Raw genomic sequence first — 22396 nt, 5'->3', positions numbered from 1 at the left:
GCTGATGGGTGGGTCCTGTAGCAGGTCCAGGGTGTGGCGTGCAGTGTGGACTAGAAAAGGTGCGGGGAGAGGACCGACCGGGTGAACCTTGGAGGACAGTCTGAGAGACGGAAGCATCTTGCTGCCTTGTGACAGTGGCTCCTGGAGACATGATGGCTGCTTCACCTCTCAAGCAAGGTGAGTTCCACTTGAATGACTTGCACAAACTCCCACTTGCACATTCTAACTCCGATGGGGATGATGCTCATTGTGGTGTTTGTCTCCCAGGGAAATCACCAGCCTCACCTCAGAAAGAGCTCCAGCTGCAAAGTGATTTGGCTTCGGGGCCGACCCATCTGGCTGCCAGTGCAGGAGCTTCTCTGAGCTGCAGCTGGAAGAGACCTTATGGCATTGGGGCCGGTCTGCAGAATACGGGCAACACCTGCTACCTGAATGCAGCCCTGCAGTGTCTCACGTACACCCCACCCCTCGCCAACTATATGCTGTCCCAGGTGCATTCTCAAAGCTGCCGTCACGCGGATCGCTGCATTCTGTGTGCCGTGGAAACTCACTTTCTCGGGGCCCTCCACAGTCCTGGGGACGTGATCCAGCCCTGTCCAGTGCTGGCTGCTGGCTTTCACACAAACAGGCAGGAAGACGCCCACGAATTTCTGATGTTTGCTCTGGATGTCCTGAAGGCAGCAGGTCTGCCTGGGCTCATGAACGCGGTGGCTCCCCAAGAGGACAAAGCTCCATCCCAGCAGCTATTTGGAGGACACTGGAGGTCTCAAATCCAATGTCTCCAGTGCCAAGGCATCTCAGACACCTTGGACCCTTACCTGGAGATCGCGTTGGATATCCAGACAGCCGACAGTGTGGAGCAAGCTTTGCAGCACTTGGTGCAACCTGAAGAGCTGGATGGAGAAAACGCCTATCACTGTGCTACCTGCCTAAAGAAGACAGCTGCTTCCAAGACACTCACCTTGCAATCGGCTGGCGACGTGCTTCTCTTGGTATTGAAACGGTTTTCTGCTTTCACGGGTGAGAAACTGGGTGGACAAGTGCACTATCCCGAGTGCCTGGACATGAGACCTTACATGTCTCAGCAGAACGGGAGGCCACTGCACTATGTTCTCTATGCGGTTCTCGTCCATGTTGGCCGCAGGTGTCAATCAGGACACTACTTCTGCTATGTCAAAGCTGGCACTGGCCACTGGTATAAAATGGATGACGCTAAGGTAACTGCCTGTGACATCACTTGTGTCCTGAATCAAAGGGCCTACGTGCTGTTTTATGTGCGGAAGAGTGGATTTGGAGGAGAACATGGGACAGTGTCTCCAGGCAGGGGACCATCCGACTTTGAGGCTGACAACACACACGGCCAGCACACACCAGGAGAGCTGGAAAGGCCTTCCCCTAGTGAAGCTGCAGAGTCCGAGGAGCACTTGGAGCAAACAACTCAGGAATTCACCTTCGATCAGTGGCAATCCCTCCGAGCCCAGAACCGACCAACAAGCGCACTCAGCCTCAGGACAGTGGAGCCCACGCTGCCTGGCAATGCGATCGTCATTCACCAGGCAAGATCTGCCGCAGGGATGAGGAAGCATCATCCTGACCAGGAAAGGTCCCTGCTGCACGGGGCTGCTGGGCACATCGCTGAGCAGGTGGCCATGAATCCTGGCAACCTCCCTCGTCTGGGAGGAAGGAGCAAACCCCCCAAGAGGAAGAACAAACATGCCAAGAGGCCTCTGTTGTTGCTGTTCCGGTGATGTTAGTGAAAGAGTACGTCCCGGTTATGTGGTTGGGTGACAGTGCACGAGTTCCGTGTTTGGAGTTGCAAGTGCAAAGGGTTTGTCCTTATTAACTGTCCTAAGGGGGAATTGGAATCTTAGGTTGGAACCAAATGGATATGTCTCCTGCATTTGCAAGGGCTGAGACACTGTGTTTTGTGTGAGGCCACAAGGTTGGATAGAGATGTGAGCTTTACCGCGTGTCACTAAGCGATTGTTGAGATTGCAGGCACAGAACTCTGTGCTTCATGAAGGCATTCTGATGCCGCTGAGAAAGATGGGGAGTACCGGCCTCCTTCTCGTTGGGCTACAAACCACAATGCTTCATGCTTTCCTCTCCATCACCTCTCATGGAAGTCTGGTGACAGATTTCTCGAAGTCAATAGCCAGGGCGAACCGAACCTCATGGCCCTCTCTCTTACCACAAGGTATGGCCTCAGGTTGTCACAGTCCCTGGCAGTTTCGTTTGACCTCCTAGGAGCCTCTGGAAATCAACCGTTGTCTTTAAGCATCAACAACATTGTGTGGTCATCCCATGCTACTGAACAGGAGCCCTTAATGCTCCAGAATTGCCACCGTTTGTGGTTGTTAAATTCACAACGGAAATCACAGTGTACTAACCTCCACACAGGACCTCTGTCCTTAATGAATTGCATTATGAGAGTTAACTGTGAAATGTGTTTTCAAACAGGTGTTTGTGAGTGTGTGGGTGTGTGGGTGTGTGTGTGTGCCATGTTTGAAATAAAGGAAACCATTACAAACTGTAAACCTAAAACAAGGAAATTAAAGTATGCCTTTCTAAGGGTTTACCCAATAAAGAAACCTAGTTTCAACGATGAGTCTTTCCAGCGTTCTTCTTTGTTTCATTTCAGAAATGGAAGCACGTATCAACACATCACGGAGGGGCCAGCACCGTGGCATAGCAGGTAAAGCTGCCACCTGCCGTGCTGGGATCCCATATGGGCACTGGTTCGAGAGCCAGCTGCTTGACTTCCGATCCAGCTCTCTGTTATGGCCTGGAAAAGCAGGACAAGGTGGCTGACAACCTTGGGCCTCTGTACCTACAGGGGAGACCTGGAAGAAGCTCCTGGCTCAAGGATGTGGATAGGCACAGCTCGCCTGTCGTGGCAATTTCGGGAATGAACCAGTGGAAGGACAATCTCTCTCTCTCTCTCTCTCTCTCTCTCTCTCTCTCTCTCTCTCTCTATCTCTATCTCTATCTCTATCTCTTTCACGCCTAATCCCTTCTTGCTTCCCTCCCAGTGCCTCTAATTAACTGCACCTTTCAAATTGATATGTAAATCTTAGAAAAGTAGTATAGGGGCCGTGGCTGTGGTGCAGTGGGTTAAAGCCCTGTCCTGAAATGCCGCCGGCAACCCACATGGGCGCTGGTTTGAGACCCGGCTGCTCCACTTCCAATCCAGCTCTCTGTTATGGCCTTGGATAGCAGGAGAAGATGGCCCAAGCCCTTGGCCACCTGTACCCGCATGGGAGACATGGAGCAAGCTCCTAGCTCCTGGCTCCGCATTGGTGCAGCTCTGGCCGTTGGGGCCAGTTGGGGAGGGAGTAATCGGATGGAACCCTCTCTCTCTCTCTCTCTCTCTCTCTCTCTCTCTCTCTCTCTGTCTCTCTCTCACTCTGCCTCTCCTCGATCTGTGTAACACTAGCTTTCAAATAAATAAATACACATTTACAAAGAAGAAAATATATCGTAGTGGAGAATGGGACGGGGAATGGCAGATGAATGAAGAGAAGGGTTGGAAGGGTTGTATTCCATACCTCAAAAGCTTCTTTGGAGAATATGTAAATAATTGCAAAACGAAAAAAAGTGAAAATGTTCCTTTATTAGGGCTCCAAAAAAGAAACACAACAACCTGCTTTCAGCCATCAGTCTCTGCAGCATTCTTCTTTGTGTTCCTTGAAGAACTCCAAGGCACCCAGAAGCACATCATGGCAACCAAGTCCCACAAGGCAGATGAAAGCCGTATCCTTCACATGCATCTTCCCCAGGTAGTGTAATCAAGTGGCTAAAGGCCCAGAGGCTGTCAGGGCGTGAGACCACACCCTAAGGCCCCTAATCCCATGAAGGGCTGGAAGCTGATGGGTGGGTCCTGTAGCAGGTCCAGGGTGTGGCGTGCAGTGTGGACTAGAAAAGGTGCGGGGAGAGGACCGGCCGGGTGAACCTTGGAGGACAGTCTGAGAGACGGAAGCATCTTGCTGCCTTGTGACAGTGGCTCCTGGAGACATGATGGCTGCTTCACCTCTCAAGGAAGGTGAGTTCCACTTGAATGACTTGCACAAACTCCCACTTGCACATTCTAACTCCGATGGGGATGATGCTCATTGTGGTGTTTGTCTCCCAGGGAAATCACCAGCCTCACCTCAGAAAGAGCTCCAGCTGCAAAGTGATTTGGCTTCGGGGCCGACCCATCTGGCTGCCAGTGGAGGAGCTTCTCTGAGCTGCAGCTGGAAGAGACCTTATGGCATTGGGGCCGGTCTGCAGAATACGGGCAACACCTGCTACCTGAATGCAGCCCTGCAGTGTCTCACGTATACCCCACCCCTCGCCAACTATATGCTGTCCCAGGTGCATTCTCAAAGCTGCCGTCGTGCGGATCGCTGCATTCTGTGTGCCGTGGAAACTCACTTTCTCGGGGCCCTCCACAGTCCTGGGGACGTGATCCAGCCCTGTCAAGTGCTGGCTGCTGGCTTTCACACAAACAGGCAGGAAGACGCCCACGAATTTCTGATGTTTGCTCTGGATGTCCTGAAGGCAGCAGGTCTGCCTGGGCTCATGAACGCGGTGGCTCCCCAAGAGGACAAAGCTCCATCCCAGCAGCTATTTGGAGGACACTGGAGGTCTCAAATCCAATGTCTCCAGTGCCAAGGCATCTCAGACACCTTGGACCCTTACCTGGAGATCGCGTTGGATATCCAGACAGCCGACAGTGTGGAGCAAGCTTTGCAGCACTTGGTGCAACCTGAAGAGCTGGATGGAGAAAACGCCTATCACTGTGCTACCTGCCTAAAGAAGACAGCTGCTTCCAAGACACTCACCTTGCAATCGGCTGGCGACGTGCTTCTCTTGGTATTGAAATGGTTTTCTGCTTTCACGGGTGAGAAACTGGGTGGACAAGTGCACTATCCCGAGTGCCTGGACATGAGACCTTACATGTCTCAGCAGAACGGGAGGCCACTGCACTATGTTCTCTATGCGGTTCTCGTCCATGTTGGCCGCAGGTGTCAATCAGGACACTACTTCTGCTATGTCAAAGCTGGCACTGGCCACTGGTATAAAATGGATGACGCTAAGGTAACTGCCTGTGACATCACTTGTGTCCTGAATCAAAGGGCCTACGTGCTGTTTTATGTGCGGAAGAGTGGATTTGGAGGAGAACATGGGACAGTGTCTCCAGGCAGGGGACCATCCGACTTTGAGGCTGACAACACACACGGCCAGCACACACCAGGAGAGCTGGAAAGGCCTTCCCCTAGTGAAGCTGCAGAGTCCGGGGAGCACTTGGAGCAAACAACTCAGGAATTCACCTTCGATCAGTGGCAATCCCTCCGAGCCCAGAACCGACCAACAAGCGCACTCAGCCTCAGGACAGTGGAGCCCACGCTGCCTGGCAATGCGATCGTCATTCACCAGGCAAGATCTGCCGCAGGGATGAGGAAGCATCATCCTGACCAGGAAAGGTCCCTGCTGCACGGGGCAGCTGGGCACATCGCTGAGCAGGTGGCCATGAATCCTGGCAACCTCCCTCGTCTGGGAGGAAGGAGCAAACCCCCCAAGAGGAAGAACAAACATGCCAAGAGGCCTCTGTTGTTGCTGTTCCGGTGATGTTAGTGAAAGAGTACGTCCCGGTTATGTGGTTGGGTGACAGTGCACGAGTTCCGTGTTTGGAGTTGCAAGTGCAAAGGGTTTGTCCTTATTAACTGTCCTAAGGGGGAATTGGAATCTTAGGTTGGAACCAAATGGATATGTCTCCTGCATTTGCAAGGGCTGAGACACTGTGTTTTGTGTGAGGCCACAAGGTTGGATAGAGATGTGAGCTTTACCGCGTGTCACTAAGCGATTGTTGAGATTGCAGGCACAGAACTCTGTGCTTCATGAAGGCATTCTGATGCCGCTGAGAAAGATGGGGAGTACCGGCCTCCTTCTCGTTGGGCTACAAACCACAATGCTTCATGCTTTCCTCTCCATCACCTCTCATGGAAGTCTGGTGACAGATTTCTCGAAGTCAATAGCCAGGGCGAACCGAACCTCATGGCCTCAGGTTGTCACAGTCCCTGGCAGTTTCGTTTGACCTCCTAGGAGCCTCTGGAAATCAACCGTTGTCTTTAAGCATCAACAACATTGTGTGGTCATCCCATGCTACTGAACAGGAGCCCTTAATGCTCCAGAATTGCCACCGTTTGTGGTTGTTAAATTCACAACGGAAATCACAGTGTACTAACCTCCACACAGGACCTCTGTCCTTAATGAATTGCATTATGAGAGTTAACTGTGAAATGTGTTTTCAAACAGGTGTTTGTGAGTGTGTGGGTGTGTGGGTGTGTGTGTGTGCCATGTTTGAAATAAAGGAAACCATTACAAACTGTAAACCTAAAACAAGGAAATTAAAGTATGCCTTTCTAAGGGTTTACCCAATAAAGAAACCTAGTTTCAACGATGAGTCTTTCCAGCGTTCTTCTTTGTTTCATTTCAGAAATGGAAGCACGTATCAACACATCACGGAGGGGCCAGCACCGTGGCATAGCAGGTAAAGCTGCCACCTGCCGTGCTGGGATCCCATATGGGCACTGGTTCGAGAGCCAGCTGCTTGACTTCCGATCCAGCTCTCTGTTATGGCCTGGAAAAGCAGGACAAGGTGGCTGACAACCTTGGGCCTCTGTACCTACAGGGGAGACCTGGAAGAAGCTCCTGGCTCAAGGATGTGGATAGGCACAGCTCGCCTGTCGTGGCAATTTCGGGAATGAACCAGTGGAAGGACAATCTCTCTCTCTCTCTCTCTCTCTCTCTCTCGATCTCTCGATCTCTCGATCTCTATCTCTTTCACTCCTAATCCCTTCTTGCGTCCCTCCCAGTGCCTCTAATTAACTGCACTTTTCAAATTGATATGTAAATCTTAGAAAGGTAGTATAGGGGCCATGGCTGTGGTGCAGTGGGTTAACGCCCTGTCCTGAAATGCCGCCGGCAACCCATATGGGCGCTGGTTTGAGACCCGGCTGCTCCACTTCCAATCCAGCTCTCTGTTATGGCCTTGGATAGCAGGAGAAGATGGCCCAAGCCCTTGGCCACCTGTACCCGCATGGGAGACATGGAGCAAGCTCCTAGCTCCTGGCTCCGCATTGGTGCAGCTCTGGCCGTTGGGGCCAGTTGGGGAGGGAGTAATCGGATGGAACCCTCTCTCTCTCTCTCTCTCTCTCTCTCTCTCTCTCTCTCTCTCTCTGTCTCTCTCTCACTCTGCCTCTCCTCGATCTGTGTAACACTAGCTTTCAAATAAATAAATACACATTTACAAAGAAGAAAATATATCGTAGTGGAGAATGGGACGGGGAATGGCAGATGAATGAAGAGAAGGGTTGGAAGGGTTGTATTCCATACCTCAAAAGCTTCTTTGGAGAATATGTAAATAATTGCAAAACGAAAAAAAGTGAAAATGTTCCTTTATTAGGGCTCCAAAAAAGAAACACAACAACCTGCTTTCAGCCATCAGTCTCTGCAGCATTCTTCTTTGTGTTCCTTGAAGAACTCCAAGGCACCTAGAAGCACATCATGGCAACCAAGTCCCACAAGGCAGATGAAAGCCGTATCCTTCACATGCATCTTCCCCAGGTAGTGTAATCAAGTGGCTAAAGGCCCAGAGGCTGTCAGGGCGTGAGACCACACCCTAAGGCCCCTAATCCCATGAAGGGCTGGAAGCTGATGGGTGGGTCCTGTAGCAGGTCCAGGGTGTGGCGTGCAGTGTGGACTAGAAAAGGTGCGGGGAGAGGACCGGCCGGGTGAACCTTGGAGGACAGTCTGAGAGACGGAAGCATCTTGCTGCCTTGTGACAGTGGCTCCTGGAGACATGATGGCTGCTTCACCTCTCAAGGAAGGTGAGTTCCACTTGAATGACTTGCACAAACTCCCACTTGCACATTCTAACTCCGATGGGGATGATGCTCATTGTGGTGTTTGTCTCCCAGGGAAATCACCAGCCTCACCTCAGAAAGAGCTCCAGCTGCAAAGTGATTTGGCTTCGGGGCCGACCCATCTGGCTGCCAGTGGAGGAGCTTCTCTGAGCTGCAGCTGGAAGAGACCTTATGGCATTGGGGCCGGTCTGCAGAATACGGGCAACACCTGCTACCTGAATGCAGCCCTGCAGTGTCTCACGTACACCCCACCCCTCGCCAACTATATGCTGTCCCAGGTGCATTCTCAAAGCTGCCGTCACGCGGATCGCTGCATTCTGTGTGCCGTGGAAACTCACTTTCTTGGGGCCCTCCACAGTCCTGGGGACGTGATCCAGCCCTGTCAAGTGCTGGCTGCTGGCTTTCACACAAACAGGCAGGAAGACGCCCACGAATTTCTGATGTTTGCTCTGGATGTCCTGAAGGCAGCAGGTCTGCCTGGGCTCATGAACGGGGTGGCTCCCCAAGAGGACAAAGCTCCATCCCAGCAGCTATTTGGAGGACACTGGAGGTCTCAAATCCAATGTCTCCAGTGCCAAGGCATCTCAGACACCTTGGACCCTTACCTGGAGATCGCGTTGGATATCCAGACAGCCGACAGTGTGGAGCAAGCTTTGCAGCACTTGGTGCAACCTGAAGAGCTGGATGGAGAAAACGCCTATCACTGTGCTACCTGCCTAAAGAAGACAGCTGCTTCCAAGACACTCACCTTGCAATCGGCTGGCGACGTGCTTCTCTTGGTATTGAAACGGTTTTCTGCTTTCACGGGTGAGAAACTCGGAGGACAAGTGCACTATCCCGAGTGCCTGGACATGAGACCTTACATGTCTCAGCAGAACGGGAGGCCACTGCACTATGTTCTCTATGCGGTTCTCGTCCATGTTGGCCGCAGGTGTCAATCAGGACACTACTTCTGCTATGTCAAAGCTGGCACTGGCCACTGGTATAAAATGGATGACGCTAAGGTAACTGCCTGTGACATCACTTGTGTCCTGAATCAAAGGGCCTACGTGCTGTTTTATGTGCGGAAGAGTGGATTTGGAGGAGAACATGGGACAGTGTCTCCAGGCAGGGGACCATCCAACTTTGAGGCTGACAACACACACGGCCAGCACACACCAGGAGAGCTGGAAAGGCCTTCCCCTAGTGAAGCTGCAGAGTCCGGGGAGCACTTGGAGCAAACAACTCAGGAATTCACCTTCGATCAGTGGCAATCCCTCCGAGCCCAGAACCGACCAACAAGCGCACTCAGCCTCAGGACAGTGGAGCCCACGCTGCCTGGCAATGCGATCGTCATTCACCAGGCAAGATCTGCCGCAGGGATGAGGAAGCACCATCCTGACCAGGAAAGGTCCCTGCTGCACGGGGCAGCTGGGCACATCACTGAGCAGGTGGCCATGAATCCTGGCAACCTCCCTCATCTGGGAGGAAGGAGCAAACCCCCCAAGAGGAAGAACAAACATGCCAAGAGGCCTCTGTTGTTGCTGTTCCGGTGATGTTAGTGAAAGAGTACGTCCCGGTTATGTGGTTGGGTGACAGTGCACGAGTTCCGTGTTTGGAGTTGCAAGTGCAAAGGGTTTGTCCTTATTAACTGTCCTAAGGGGGAATTGGAATCTTAGGTTGGAACCAAATGGATATGTCTCCTGCATTTGCAAGGGCTGAGACACTGTGTTTTGTGTGAGGCCACAAGGTTGGATAGAGATGTGAGCTTTACCGCGTGTCACTAAGCGATTGTTGAGATTGCAGGCACAGAACTCTGTGCTTCATGAAGGCATTCTGATGCCGCTGAGAAAGATGGGGAGTACCGGCCTCCTTCTCGTTGGGCTACAAACCACAATGCTTCATGCTTTCCTCTCCATCACCTCTCATGGAAGTCTGGTGACAGATTTCTCGAAGTCAATAGCCAGGGCGAACCGAACCTCATGGCCCTCTCTCTTACCACAAGGTATGGCCTCAGGTTGTCACAGTCCCTGGCAGTTTCGTTTGACCTCCTAGGAGCCTCTGGAAATCAACCGTTGTCTTTAAGCATCAACAACATTGTGTGGTCATCCCATGCTACTGAACAGGAGCCCTTAATGCTCCAGAATTGCCACCGTTTGTGGTTGTTAAATTCACAACGGAAATCACAGTGTACTAACCTCCACACAGGACCTCTGTCCTTAATGAATTGCATTATGAGAGTTAACTGTGAAATGTGTTTTCAAACAGGTGTTTGTGAGTGTGTGGGTGTGTGGGTGTGTGTGTGTGCCATGTTTGAAATAAAGGAAACCATTACAAACTGTAAACCTAAAACAAGGAAATTAAAGTATGCCTTTCTAAGGGTTTACCCAATAAAGAAACCTAGTTTCAACGATGAGTCTTTCCAGCGTTCTTCTTTGTTTCATTTCAGAAATGGAAGCACGTATCAACACATCACGGAGGGGCCAGCACCGTGGCATAGCAGGTAAAGCTGCCACCTGCCGTGCTGGGATCCCATATGGGCACTGGTTCGAGAGCCAGCTGCTTGACTTCCGATCCAGCTCTCTGTTATGGCCTGGAAAAGCAGGACAAGGTGGCTGACAACCTTGGGCCTCTGTACCTACAGGGGAGACCTGGAAGAAGCTCCTGGCTCAAGGATGTGGATAGGCACAGCTCGCCTGTCGTGGCAATTTCGGGAATGAACCAGTGGAAGGACAATCTCTCTCTCTCTCTCTCTCTCTCTCTCTCTCTCTCTCGATCTCTCGATCTCTCGATCTCTATCTCTTTCACTCCTAATCCCTTCTTGCGTCCCTCCCAGTGCCTCTAATTAACTGCACTTTTAAAATTGATATGTAAATCTTAGAAAGGTAGTATAGGGGCCATGGCTGTGGTGCAGTGGGTTAACGCCCTGTCCTGAAATGCCGCCGGCAACCCATATGGGCGCTGGTTTGAGACCCGGCTGCTCCACTTCCAATCCAGCTCTCTGTTATGGCCTTGGATAGCAGGAGAAGATGGCCCAAGCCCTTGGCCACCTGTACCCGCATGGGAGACATGGAGCAAGCTCCTAGCTCCTGGCTCCGCATTGGTGCAGCTCTGGCCGTTGGGGCCAGTTGGGGAGGGAGTAATCGGATGGAACCCTCTCTCTCTCTCTCTCTCTCTCTCTCTCTCTCTCTGTCTCTCTCTCACTCTGCCTCTCCTCGATCTGTGTAACACTAGCTTTCAAATAAATAAATACACATTTACAAAGAAGAAAATATATCGTAGTGGAGAATGGGACGGGGAATGGCAGATGAATGAAGAGAAGGGTTGGAAGGGTTGTATTCCATACCTCAAAAGCTTCTTTGGAGAATATGTAAATAATTGCAAAACGAAAAAAAGTGAAAATGTTCCTTTATTAGGGCTCCAAAAAAGAAACACAACAACCTGCTTTCAGCCATCAGTCTCTGCAGCATTCTTCTTTGTGTTCCTTGAAGAACTCCAAGGCACCCAGAAGCACATCATGGCAACCAAGTCCCACAAGGCAGATGAAAGCCGTATCCTTCACATGCATCTTCCCCAGGTAGTGTAATCAAGTGGCTAAAGGCCCAGAGGCTGTCAGGGCGTGAGACCACACCCTAAGGCCCCTAATCCCATGAAGGGCTGGAAGCTGATGGGTGGGTCCTGTAGCAGGTCCAGGGTGTGGCGTGCAGTGTGGACTAGAAAAGGTGCGGGGAGAGGACCGGCCGGGTGAACCTTGGAGGACAGTCTGAGAGACGGAAGCATCTTGCTGCCTTGTGACAGTGGCTCCTGGAGACATGATGGCTGCTTCACCTCTCAAGGAAGGTGAGTTCCACTTGAATGACTTGCACAAACTCCCACTTGCACATTCTAACTCCGATGGGGATGATGCTCATTGTGGTGTTTGTCTCCCAGGGAAATCACCAGCCTCACCTCAGAAAGAGCTCCAGCTGCAAAGTGATTTGGCTTCGGGGCCGACCCATCTGGCTGCCAGTGGAGGAGCTTCTCTGAGCTGCAGCTGGAAGAGACCTTATGGCATTGGGGCCGGTCTGCAGAATACGGGCAACACCTGCTACCTGAATGCAGCCCTGCAGTGTCTCACGTATACCCCACCCCTCGCCAACTATATGCTGTCCCAGGTGCATTCTCAAAGCTGCCGTCGCGCGGATCGCTGCATTCTGTGTGCCGTGGAAACTCACTTTCTCGGGGCCCTCCACAGTCCTGGGGACGTGATCCAGCCCTGTCAAGTGCTGGCTGCTGGCTTTCACACAAACAGGCAGGAAGACGCCCACGAATTTCTGATGTTTGCTCTGGATGTCCTGAAGGCAGCAGGTCTGCCTGGGCTCATGAACGGGGTGGCTCCCCAAGAGGACAAAGCTCCATCCCAGCAGCTATTTGGAGGACACTGGAGGTCTCAAATCCAATGTCTCCAGTGCCAAGGCATCTCAGACACCTTGGACCCTTACCTGGAGATCGCGTTGGATATCCAGACAGCCGACAGTGTGGAGCAAGCTTTGCAGCACTTGGTGCAACCTGAAGAGCTGGATGGAGAAAACGCCTATCACTGTGCTACCTGCCTAAAGAAGACAGCTGCTTCCAAGACACTCACCTTGCAATCGGCTGGCGACGTGCTTCTCTTGGTATTGAAACGGTTTTCTGCTTTCACGGGTGAGAAACTCGGAGGACAAGTGCACTATCCCGAGTGCCTGGACATGAGACCTTACATGTCTCAGCAGAACGGGAGGCCACTGCACTATGTTCTCTATGCGGTTCTCGTCCATGTTGGCCGCAGGTGTCAATCAGGACACTACTTCTGCTATGTCAAAGCTGGCACTGGCCACTGGTATAAAATGGATGACGCTAAGGTAACTGCCTGTGACATCACTTGTGTCCTGAATCAAAGGGCCTACGTGCTGTTTTATGTGCAGAAGAGTGGATTTGGAGGAGAACGTGGGACAGTGTCTCCAGGCAGGGGACCATCCGACTTTGAGGCTGACAACACACACGGCCAGCACACACCAGGAGAGCTGGAAAGGCCTTCCCCTAGTGAAGCTGCAGAGTCCGAGGAGCACTTGGAGCAAACAACTCAGGAATTCACCTTCGATCAGTGGCAATCCCTCCGAGCCCAGAACCGACCAACAAGCGCACTCAGCCTCAGGACAGTGGAGCCCACGCTGCCTGGCAATGCGATCGTCATTCACCAGGTAAGATCTGCCGCAGGGATGAGGAAGCATCATCCTGACCAGGAAAGGTCCCTGCTGCACGGGGCAGCTGGGCACATCACTGAGCAGGTGGCCATGAATCCTGGCAACCTCCCTCGTCTGGGAGGAAGGAGCAAACCCCCCAAGAGGAAGAACAAACATGCCAAGAGGCCTCTGTTGTTGCTGTTCCGGTGATGTTAGTGAAAGAGTACGTCCCGGTTATGTGGTTGGGTGACAGTGCACGAGTTCCGTGTTTGGAGTTGCAAGTGCAAAGGGTTTGTCCTTATTAACTGTCCTAAGGGGGAATTGGAATCTTAGGTTGGAACCAAATGGATATGTCTCCTGCATTTGCAAGGGCTGAGACACTGTGTTTTGTGTGAGGCCACAAGGTTGGATAGAGATGTGATTTTTACCGCGTGTCACTAAGCGATTGTTGAGATTGCAGGCACAGAACTCTGTGCTTCATGAAGGCATTCTGATGCCGCTGAGAAAGATGGGGAGTACCGGCCTCCTTCTCGTTGGGCTACAAACCACAATGCTTCATGCTTTCCTCTCCATCACCTCTCATGGAAGTCTGGTGACAGATTTCTCGAAGTCAATAGCCAGGGCGAACCGAACCTCATGGCCCTCTCTCTTACCACAAGGTATGGCCTCAGGTTGTCACAGTCCCTGGCAGTTTCGTTTGACCTCCTAGGAGCCTCTGGAAATCAACCGTTGTCTTTAAGCATCAACAACATTGTGTGGTCATCCCATGCTACTGAACAGGAGCCCTTAATGCTCCAGAATTGCCACCGTTTGTGGTTGTTAAATTCACAACGGAAATCACAGTGTACTAACCTCCACACAGGACCTCTGTCCTTAATGAATTGCATTATGAGAGTTAACTGTGAAATGTGTTTTCAAACAGGTGTTTGTGAGTGTGTGGGTGTGTGGGTGTGTGTGTGTGCCATGTTTGAAATAAAGGAAACCATTACAAACTGTAAACCTAAAACAAGGAAATTAAAGTATGCCTTTCTAAGGGTTTACCCAATAAAGAAACCTAGTTTCAACGATGAGTCTTTCCAGCGTTCTTCTTTGTTTCATTTCAGAAATGGAAGCACGTATCAACACATCACGGAGGGGCCAGCACCGTGGCATAGCAGGTAAAGCTGCCACCTGCCGTGCTGGGATCCCATATGGGCACTGGTTCGAGAGCCAGCTGCTTGACTTCCGATCCAGCTCTCTGTTATGGCCTGGAAAAGCAGGACAAGGTGGCTGACAACCTTGGGCCTCTGTACCTACAGGGGAGACCTGGAAGAAGCTCCTGGCTCAAGGATGTGGATAGGCACAGCTCGCCTGTCGTGGCAATTTCGGGAATGAACCAGTGGAAGGACAATCTCTCTCTCTCTCTCTCTCTCTCTCTCTCTCGATCTCTCGATCTCTCGATCTCTCGATCTCTATCTCTTTCACTCCTAATCCCTTCTTGCGTCCCTCCCAGTGCCTCTAATTAACTGCACTTTTCAAATTGATATGTAAATCTTAGAAAGGTAGTATAGGGGCCATGGCTGTGGTGCAGTGGGTTAACGCCCTGTCCTGAAATGCCGCCGGCAACCCATATGGGCGCTGGTTTGAGACCCGGCTGCTCCACTTCCAATCCAGCTCTCTGTTATGGCCTTGGATAGCAGGAGAAGATGGCCCAAGCCCTTGGCCACCTGTACCCGCATGGGAGACATGGAGCAAGCTCCTAGCTCCTGGCTCCGCATTGGTGCAGCTCTGGCCGTTGGGGCCAGTTGGGGACGGAGTAATCGGATGGAACCCTCTCTCTCTCTCTCTCTCTCTCTCTCTCTCTCTCTCTGTCTCTCTCTCACTCTGCCTCTCCTCGATCTGTGTAACACTAGCTTTCAAATAAATAAATACACATTTACAAAGAAGAAAATATATCGTAGTGGAGAATGGGACGGGGAATGGCAGATGAATGAAGAGAAGGGTTGGAAGGGTTGTATTCCATACCTCAAAAGCTTCTTTGGAGAATATGTAAATAATTGCAAAACGAAAAAAAGTGAAAATGTTCCTTTATTAGGGCTCCAAAAAAGAAACACAACAACCTGCTTTCAGCCATCAGTCTCTGCAGCATTCTTCTTTGTGTTCCTTGAAGAACTCCAAGGCACCCAGAAGCACATCATGGCAACCAAGTCCCACAAGGCAGATGAAAGCCGTATCCTTCACATGCATCTTCCCCAGGTAGTGTAATCAAGTGGCTAAAGGCCCAGAGGCTGTCAGGGCGTGAGACCACACCCTAAGGCCCCTAATCCCATGAAGGGCTGGAAGCTGATGGGTGGGTCCTGTAGCAGGTCCAGGGTGTGGCGTGCAGTGTGGACTAGAAAAGGTGCGGGGAGAGGACCGGCCGGGTGAACCTTGGAGGACAGTCTGAGAGACGGAAGCATCTTGCTGCCTTGTGACAGTGGCTCCTGGAGACATGATGGCTGCTTCACCTCTCAAGGAAGGTGAGTTCCACTTGAATGACTTGCACAAACTCCCACTTGCACATTCTAACTCCGATGGGGATGATGCTCATTGTGGTGTTTGTCTCCCAGGGAAATCACCAGCCTCACCTCAGAAAGAGCTCCAGCTGCAAAGTGATTTGGCTTCGGGGCCGACCCATCTGGCTGCCAGTGGAGGAGCTTCTCTGAGCTGCAGCTGGAAGAGACCTTATGGCATTGGGGCCGGTCTGCAGAATACGGGCAACACCTGCTACCTGAATGCAGCCCTGCAGTGTCTCACGTACACCCCACCCCTCGCCAACTATATGCTGTCCCAGGTGCATTCTCAAAGCTGCCGTCACGCGGATCGCTGCATTCTGTGTGCCGTGGAAACTCACTTTCTTGGGGCCCTCCACAGTCCTGGGGACGTGATCCAGCCCTGTCAAGTGCTGGCTGCTGGCTTTCACACAAACAGGCAGGAAGACGCCCACGAATTTCTGATGTTTGCTCTGGATGTCCTGAAGGCAGCAGGTCTGCCTGGGCTCATGAACGGGGTGGCTCCCCAAGAGGACAAAGCTCCATCCCAGCAGCTATTTGGAGGACACTGGAGGTCTCAAATCCAATGTCTCCAGTGCCAAGGCATCTCAGACACCTTGGACCCTTACCTGGAGATCGCGTTGGATATCCAGACAGCCGACAGTGTGGAGCAAGCTTTGCAGCACTTGGTGCAACCTGAAGAGCTGGATGGAGAAAACGCCTATCACTGTGCTACCTGCCTAAAGAAGACAGCTGCTTCCAAGACACTCACCTTGCAATCGGCTGGCGACGTGCTTCTCTTGGTATTGAAACGGTTTTCTGCTTTCACGGGTGAGAAACTCGGAGGACAAGTGCACTATCCCGAGTGCCTGGACATGAGACCTTACATGTCTCAGCAGAACGGGAGGCCACTGCACTATGTTCTCTATGCGGTTCTCGTCCATGTTGGCCGCAGGTGTCAATCAGGACACTACTTCTGCTATGTCAAAGCTGGCACTGGCCACTGGTATAAAATGGATGACGCTAAGGTAACTGCCTGTGACATCACTTGTGTCCTGAATCAAAGGGCCTACGTGCTGTTTTATGTGCGGAAGAGTGGATTTGGAGGAGAACATGGGACAGTGTCTCCAGGCAGGGGACCATCCGACTTTGAGGCTGACAACACACACGGCCAGCACACACCAGGAGAGCTGGAAAGGCCTTCCCCTAGTGAAGCTGCAGAGTCCGGGGAGCACTTGGAGCAAACAACTCAGGAATTCACCTTCGATCAGTGGCAATCCCTCCGAGCCCAGAACCGACCAACAAGCGCACTCAGCCTCAGGACAGTGGAGCCCACGCTGCCTGGCAATGCGATCGTCATTCACCAGGCAAGATCTGCCGCAGGGATGAGGAAGCATCATCCTGACCAGGAAAGGTCCCTGCTGCACGGGGCAGCTGGGCACATCGCTGAGCAGGTGGCCATGAATCCTGGCAACCTCCCTCGTCTGGGAGGAAGGAGCAAACCCCCCAAGAGGAAGAACAAACATGCCAAGAGGCCTCTGTTGTTGCTGTTCCGGTGATGTTAGTGAAAGAGTACGTCCCGGTTATGTGGTTGGGTGACAGTGCACGAGTTCCGTGTTTGGAGTTGCAAGTGCAAAGGGTTTGTCCTTATTAACTGTCCTAAGGGGGAATTGGAATCTTAGGTTGGAACCAAATGGATATGTCTCCTGCATTTGCAAGGGCTGAGACACTGTGTTTTGTGTGAGGCCACAAGGTTGGATAGAGATGTGAGCTTTACCGCGTGTCACTAAGCGATTGTTGAGATTGCAGGCACAGAACTCTGTGCTTCATGAAGGCATTCTGATGCCGCTGAGAAAGATGGGGAGTACCGGCCTCCTTCTCATTGGGCTACAAACCACAATGCTTCATGCTTTCCTCTCCACCACCTCTCATGGAAGTCTGGTGACAGATTTCTCGAAGTCAATAGCCAGGGCGAACCGAACCTCATGGCCCTCTCTCTTACCACAAGGTATGGCCTCAGGTTGTCACAGTCCCTGGCAGTTTCGTTTGACCTCCTAGGAGCCTCTGGAAATCAACCGTTGTCTTTAAGCATCAACAACATTGTGTGGTCATCCCATGCTACTGAACAGGAGCCCTTAATGCTCCAGAATTGCCACCGTTTGTGGTTGTTAAATTCACAACGGAAATCACAGTGTACTAACCTCCACACAGGACCTCTGTCCTTAATGAATTGCATTATGAGAGTTAACTGTGAAATGTGTTTTCAAACAGGTGTTTGTGAGTGTGTGGGTGTGTGGGTGTGTGGGTGTGCCATGTTTGAAATAAAGGAAACCATTACAAACTGTAAACCTAAAACAAGGAAATTAAAGTATGCCTTTCTAAGGGTTTACCCAATAAAGAAACCTAGTTTCAACGATGAGTCTTTCCAGCGTTCTTCTTTGTTTCATTTCAGAAATGGAAGCACGTATCAACACATCACGGAGGGGCCAGCACCGTGGCATAGCAGGTAAAGCTGCCACCTGCCGTGCTGGGATCCCATATGGGCACTGGTTCGAGAGCCAGCTGCTTGACTTCCGATCCAGCTCTCTGTTATGGCCTGGAAAAGCAGGACAAGGTGGCTGACAACCTTGGGCCTCTGTACCTACAGGGGAGACCTGGAAGAAGCTCCTGGCTCAAGGATGTGGATAGGCACAGCTCGCCTGTCGTGGCAATTTCGGGAATGAACCAGTGGAAGGACAATCTCTCTCTCTCTCTCTCTCTCTCTCTCTCGATCTCTCGATCTCTCGATCTCTATCTCTTTCACTCCTAATCCCTTCTTGCGTCCCTCCCAGTGCCTCTAATTAACTGCACTTTTAAAATTGATATGTAAATCTTAGAAAGGTAGTATAGGGGCCATGGCTGTGGTGCAGTGGGTTAACGCCCTGTCCTGAAATGCCGCCGGCAACCCATATGGGCGCTGGTTTGAGACCCGGCTGCTCCACTTCCAATCCAGCTCTCTGTTATGGCCTTGGATAGCAGGAGAAGATGGCCCAAGCCCTTGGCCACCTGTACCCGCATGGGAGACATGGAGCAAGCTCCTAGCTCCTGGCTCCGCATTGGTGCAGCTCTGGCCGTTGGGGCCAGTTGGGGAGGGAGTAATCGGATGGAACCCTCTCTCTCTCTCTCTCTCTCTCTCTCTCTCTGTCTCTCTCTCACTCTGCCTCTCCTCGATCTGTGTAACACTAGCTTTCAAATAAATAAATACACATTTACAAAGAAGAAAATATATCGTAGTGGAGAATGGGACGGGGAATGGCAGATGAATGAAGAGAAGGGTTGGAAGGGTTGTATTCCATACCTCAAAAGCTTCTTTGGAGAATATGTAAATAATTGCAAAACGAAAAAAAGTGAAAATGTTCCTTTATTAGGGCTCCAAAAAAGAAACACAACAACCTGCTTTCAGCCATCAGTCTCTGCAGCATTCTTCTTTGTGTTCCTTGAAGAACTCCAAGGCACCCAGAAGCACATCATGGCAACCAAGTCCCACAAGGCAGATGAAAGCCGTATCCTTCACATGCATCTTCCCCAGGTAGTGTAATCAAGTGGCTAAAGGCCCAGAGGCTGTCAGGGCGTGAGACCACACCCTAAGGCCCCTAATCCCATGAAGGGCTGGAAGCTGATGGGTGGGTCCTGTAGCAGGTCCAGGGTGTGGCGTGCAGTGTGGACTAGAAAAGGTGCGGGGAGAGGACCGGCCGGGTGAACCTTGGAGGACAGTCTGAGAGACGGAAGCATCTTGCTGCCTTGTGACAGTGGCTCCTGGAGACATGATGGCTGCTTCACCTCTCAAGCAAGGTGAGTTCCACTTGAATGACTTGCACAAACTCCCACTTGCACATTCTAACTCCGATGGGGATGATGCTCATTGTGGTGTTTGTCTCCCAGGGAAATCACCAGCCTCACCTCAGAAAGAGCTCCAGCTGCAAAGTGATTTGGCTTCGGGGCCGACCCATCTGGCTGCCAGTGGAGGAGCTTCTCTGAGCTGCAGCTGGAAGAGACCTTATGGCATTGGGGCCGGTCTGCAGAATACGGGCAACACCTGCTACCTGAATGCAGCCCTGCAGTGTCTCACGTATACCCCACCCCTCGCCAACTATATGCTGTCCCAGGTGCATTCTCAAAGCTGCCGTCGCGCGGATCGCTGCATTCTGTGTGCCGTGGAAACTCACTTTCTCGGGGCCCTCCACAGTCCTGGGGACGTGATCCAGCCCTGTCAAGTGCTGGCTGCTGGCTTTCACACAAACAGGCAGGAAGACGCCCACGAATTTCTGATGTTTGCTCTGGATGTCCTGAAGGCAGCAGGTCTGCCTGGGCTCATGAACGCGGTGGCTCCCCAAGAGGACAAAGCTCCATCCCAGCAGCTATTTGGAGGACACTGGAGGTCTCAAATCCAATGTCTCCAGTGCCAAGGCATCTCAGACACCTTGGACCCTTACCTGGAGATCGCGTTGGATATCCAGACAGCCGACAGTGTGGAGCAAGCTTTGCAGCACTTGGTGCAACCTGAAGAGCTGGATGGAGAAAACGCCTATCACTGTGCTACCTGCCTAAAGAAGACAGCTGCTTCCAAGACACTCACCTTGCAATCGGCTGGCGACGTGCTTCTCTTGGTATTGAAACGGTTTTCTGCTTTCACGGGTGAGAAACTCGGAGGACAAGTGCACTATCCCGAGTGCCTGGACATGAGACCTTACATGTCTCAGCAGAACGGGAGGCCACTGCACTATGTTCTCTATGCGGTTCTCGTCCATGTTGGCCGCAGGTGTCAATCAGGACACTACTTCTGCTATGTCAAAGCTGGCACTGGCCACTGGTATAAAATGGATGACGCTAAGGTAACTGCCTGTGACATCACTTGTGTCCTGAATCAAAGGGCCTACGTGCTGTTTTATGTGCGGAAGAGTGGATTTGGAGGAGAACGTGGGACAGTGTCTCCAGGCAGGGGACCATCCGACTTTGAGGCTGACAACACACACGGCCAGCACACACCAGGAGAGCTGGAAAGGCCTTCCCCTAGTGAAGCTGCAGAGTCCGAGGAGCACTTGGAGCAAACAACTCAGGAATTCACCTTCGATCAGTGGCAATCCCTCCGAGCCCAGAACCGACCAACAAGCGCACTCAGCCTCAGGACAGTGGAGCCCACGCTGCCTGGCAATGCGATCGTCATTCACCAGGCAAGATCTGCCGCAGGGATGAGGAAGCATCATCCTGACCAGGAAAGGTCCCTGCTGCACGGGGCAGCTGGGCACATCACTGAGCAGGTGGCCATGAATCCTGGCAACCTCCCTCGTCTGGGAGGAAGGAGCAAACCCCCCAAGAGGAAGAACAAACATGCCAAGAGGCCTCTGTTGTTGCTGTTCCGGTGATGTTAGTGAAAGAGTACGTCCCGGTTATGTGGTTGGGTGACAGTGCACGAGTTCCGTGTTTGGAGTTGCAAGTGCAAAGGGTTTGTCCTTATTAACTGTCCTAAGGGGGAATTGGAATCTTAGGTTGGAACCAAATGGATATGTCTCCTGCATTTGCAAGGGCTGAGACACTGTGTTTTGTGTGAGGCCACAAGGTTGGATAGAGATGTGAGCTTTACCGCGTGTCACTAAGCGATTGTTGAGATTGCAGGCACAGAACTCTGTGCTTCATGAAGGCATTCTGATGCCGCTGAGAAAGATGGGGAGTACCGGCCTCCTTCTCGTTGGGCTACAAACCACAATGCTTCATGCTTTCCTCTCCATCACCTCTCATGGAAGTCTGGTGACAGATTTCTCGAAGTCAATAGCCAGGGCGAACCGAACCTCATGGCCCTCTCTCTTACCACAAGGTATGGCCTCAGGTTGTCACAGTCCCTGGCAGTTTCGTTTGACCTCCTAGGAGCCTCTGGAAATCAACCGTTGTCTTTAAGCATCAACAACATTGTGTGGTCATCCCATGCTACTGAACAGGAGCCCTTAATGCTCCAGAATTGCCACCGTTTGTGGTTGTTAAATTCACAACGGAAATCACAGTGTACTAACCTCCACACAGGACCTCTGTCCTTAATGAATTGCATTATGAGAGTTAACTGTGAAATGTGTTTTCAAACAGGTGTTTGTGAGTGTGTGGGTGTGTGGGTGTGTGTGTGTGCCATGTTTGAAATAAAGGAAACCATTACAAACTGTAAACCTAAAACAAGGAAATTAAAGTATGCCTTTCTAAGGGTTTACCCAATAAAGAAACCTAGTTTCAACGATGAGTCTTTCCAGCGTTCTTCTTTGTTTCATTTCAGAAATGGAAGCACGTATCAACACATCACGGAGGGGCCAGCACCGTGGCATAGCAGGTCAAGCTGCCACCTGCCGTGCTGGGATCCCATATGGGCACTGGTTCGAGAGCCAGCTGCTTGACTTCCGATCCAGCTCTCTGTTATGGCCTGGAAAAGCAGGACAAGGTGGCTGACAACCTTGGGCCTCTGTACCTACAGGGGAGACCTGGAAGAAGCTCCTGGCTCAAGGATGTGGATAGGCACAGCTCGCCTGTCGTGGCAATTTCGGGAATGAACCAGTGGAAGGACAATCTCTCTCTCTCTCTCTCTCTCTCTCTCGATCTCTCGATCTCTCGATCTCTCGATCTCTATCTCTTTCACTCCTAATCCCTTCTTGCGTCCCTCCCAGTGCCTCTAATTAACTGCACTTTTAAAATTGATATGTAAATCTTAGAAAGGTAGTATAGGGGCCATGGCTGTGGTGCAGTGGGTTAACGCCCTGTCCTGAAATGCCGCCGGCAACCC

The 22396-nt window shown here is 51.7% G+C and overlaps 6 protein-coding genes across 6 annotated transcripts; all 6 read left to right on the top strand.

The window, feature by feature from the left end:
• The first annotated feature begins 152 nt into the window (after positions 1-152).
• LOC133765405 (ubiquitin carboxyl-terminal hydrolase 17-like protein 13) lies at positions 153-1748 on the top strand. The gene is made up of 2 exons (XM_062198971.1): positions 153-177; positions 268-1748. Exons 1-2 carry the CDS (start codon positions 153-155, stop codon positions 1746-1748), a joined length of 1506 nt encoding a protein of 501 aa, XP_062054955.1.
• Positions 1749-4017: 2269 nt separating this feature from the next.
• Positions 4018-5613, top strand: LOC133765404 (ubiquitin carboxyl-terminal hydrolase 17-like protein 13). The gene is made up of 2 exons (XM_062198970.1): positions 4018-4042; positions 4133-5613. Exons 1-2 carry the CDS (start codon positions 4018-4020, stop codon positions 5611-5613), a joined length of 1506 nt encoding a protein of 501 aa, XP_062054954.1.
• A 2236-nt stretch (positions 5614-7849) lies between these two features.
• Positions 7850-9445, top strand: LOC133765403 (ubiquitin carboxyl-terminal hydrolase 17-like protein 13). Its single transcript, XM_062198969.1, has 2 exons — positions 7850-7874; positions 7965-9445. The coding sequence occupies exons 1-2, from the start codon at positions 7850-7852 to the stop codon at positions 9443-9445; spliced, it is 1506 nt and encodes a 501-aa protein (XP_062054953.1).
• A 2259-nt stretch (positions 9446-11704) lies between these two features.
• On the top strand, positions 11705-13300 carry LOC133765402 (ubiquitin carboxyl-terminal hydrolase 17-like protein 13). The gene is made up of 2 exons (XM_062198968.1): positions 11705-11729; positions 11820-13300. The coding sequence occupies exons 1-2, from the start codon at positions 11705-11707 to the stop codon at positions 13298-13300; spliced, it is 1506 nt and encodes a 501-aa protein (XP_062054952.1).
• A 2263-nt stretch (positions 13301-15563) lies between these two features.
• Positions 15564-17159, top strand: LOC133765401 (ubiquitin carboxyl-terminal hydrolase 17-like protein 13). Its single transcript, XM_062198966.1, has 2 exons — positions 15564-15588; positions 15679-17159. The coding sequence occupies exons 1-2, from the start codon at positions 15564-15566 to the stop codon at positions 17157-17159; spliced, it is 1506 nt and encodes a 501-aa protein (XP_062054950.1).
• Positions 17160-19406: 2247 nt separating this feature from the next.
• On the top strand, positions 19407-21002 carry LOC133765400 (ubiquitin carboxyl-terminal hydrolase 17-like protein 13). The gene is made up of 2 exons (XM_062198965.1): positions 19407-19431; positions 19522-21002. Exons 1-2 carry the CDS (start codon positions 19407-19409, stop codon positions 21000-21002), a joined length of 1506 nt encoding a protein of 501 aa, XP_062054949.1.
• The last annotated feature ends 1394 nt before the right edge of the window (positions 21003-22396 follow it).

The sequence above is a fragment of the Lepus europaeus genome, chromosome 8 (assembly GCF_033115175.1).
Source record: "Lepus europaeus isolate LE1 chromosome 8, mLepTim1.pri, whole genome shotgun sequence".
NCBI lineage: Eukaryota > Metazoa > Chordata > Mammalia > Lagomorpha > Leporidae > Lepus > Lepus europaeus.
Note: the sequence above shows the minus strand (reverse complement) of the source record. Positions and strands in the feature narration are given on the sequence as shown.

Bases quoted from the DNA above. Each gene is read 5' to 3' on its own strand.
- LOC133765402 (XM_062198968.1), top strand. From the start codon at position 11,705: ATGGCTGCTTCACCTCTCAAGGAAG. The intron at 11,730-11,819 runs GTGAGTTCCACT...TTTGTCTCCCAG, and splicing joins TGCTTCACCTCTCAAGGAAG to GGAAATCACCAGCCTCACCT.
- LOC133765404 (XM_062198970.1), top strand. From the start codon at position 4,018: ATGGCTGCTTCACCTCTCAAGGAAG. The intron at 4,043-4,132 runs GTGAGTTCCACT...TTTGTCTCCCAG, and splicing joins TGCTTCACCTCTCAAGGAAG to GGAAATCACCAGCCTCACCT.
- LOC133765400 (XM_062198965.1), top strand. From the start codon at position 19,407: ATGGCTGCTTCACCTCTCAAGCAAG. The intron at 19,432-19,521 runs GTGAGTTCCACT...TTTGTCTCCCAG, and splicing joins TGCTTCACCTCTCAAGCAAG to GGAAATCACCAGCCTCACCT.
- LOC133765405 (XM_062198971.1), top strand. From the start codon at position 153: ATGGCTGCTTCACCTCTCAAGCAAG. The intron at 178-267 runs GTGAGTTCCACT...TTTGTCTCCCAG, and splicing joins TGCTTCACCTCTCAAGCAAG to GGAAATCACCAGCCTCACCT.
- LOC133765401 (XM_062198966.1), top strand. From the start codon at position 15,564: ATGGCTGCTTCACCTCTCAAGGAAG. The intron at 15,589-15,678 runs GTGAGTTCCACT...TTTGTCTCCCAG, and splicing joins TGCTTCACCTCTCAAGGAAG to GGAAATCACCAGCCTCACCT.
- LOC133765403 (XM_062198969.1), top strand. From the start codon at position 7,850: ATGGCTGCTTCACCTCTCAAGGAAG. The intron at 7,875-7,964 runs GTGAGTTCCACT...TTTGTCTCCCAG, and splicing joins TGCTTCACCTCTCAAGGAAG to GGAAATCACCAGCCTCACCT.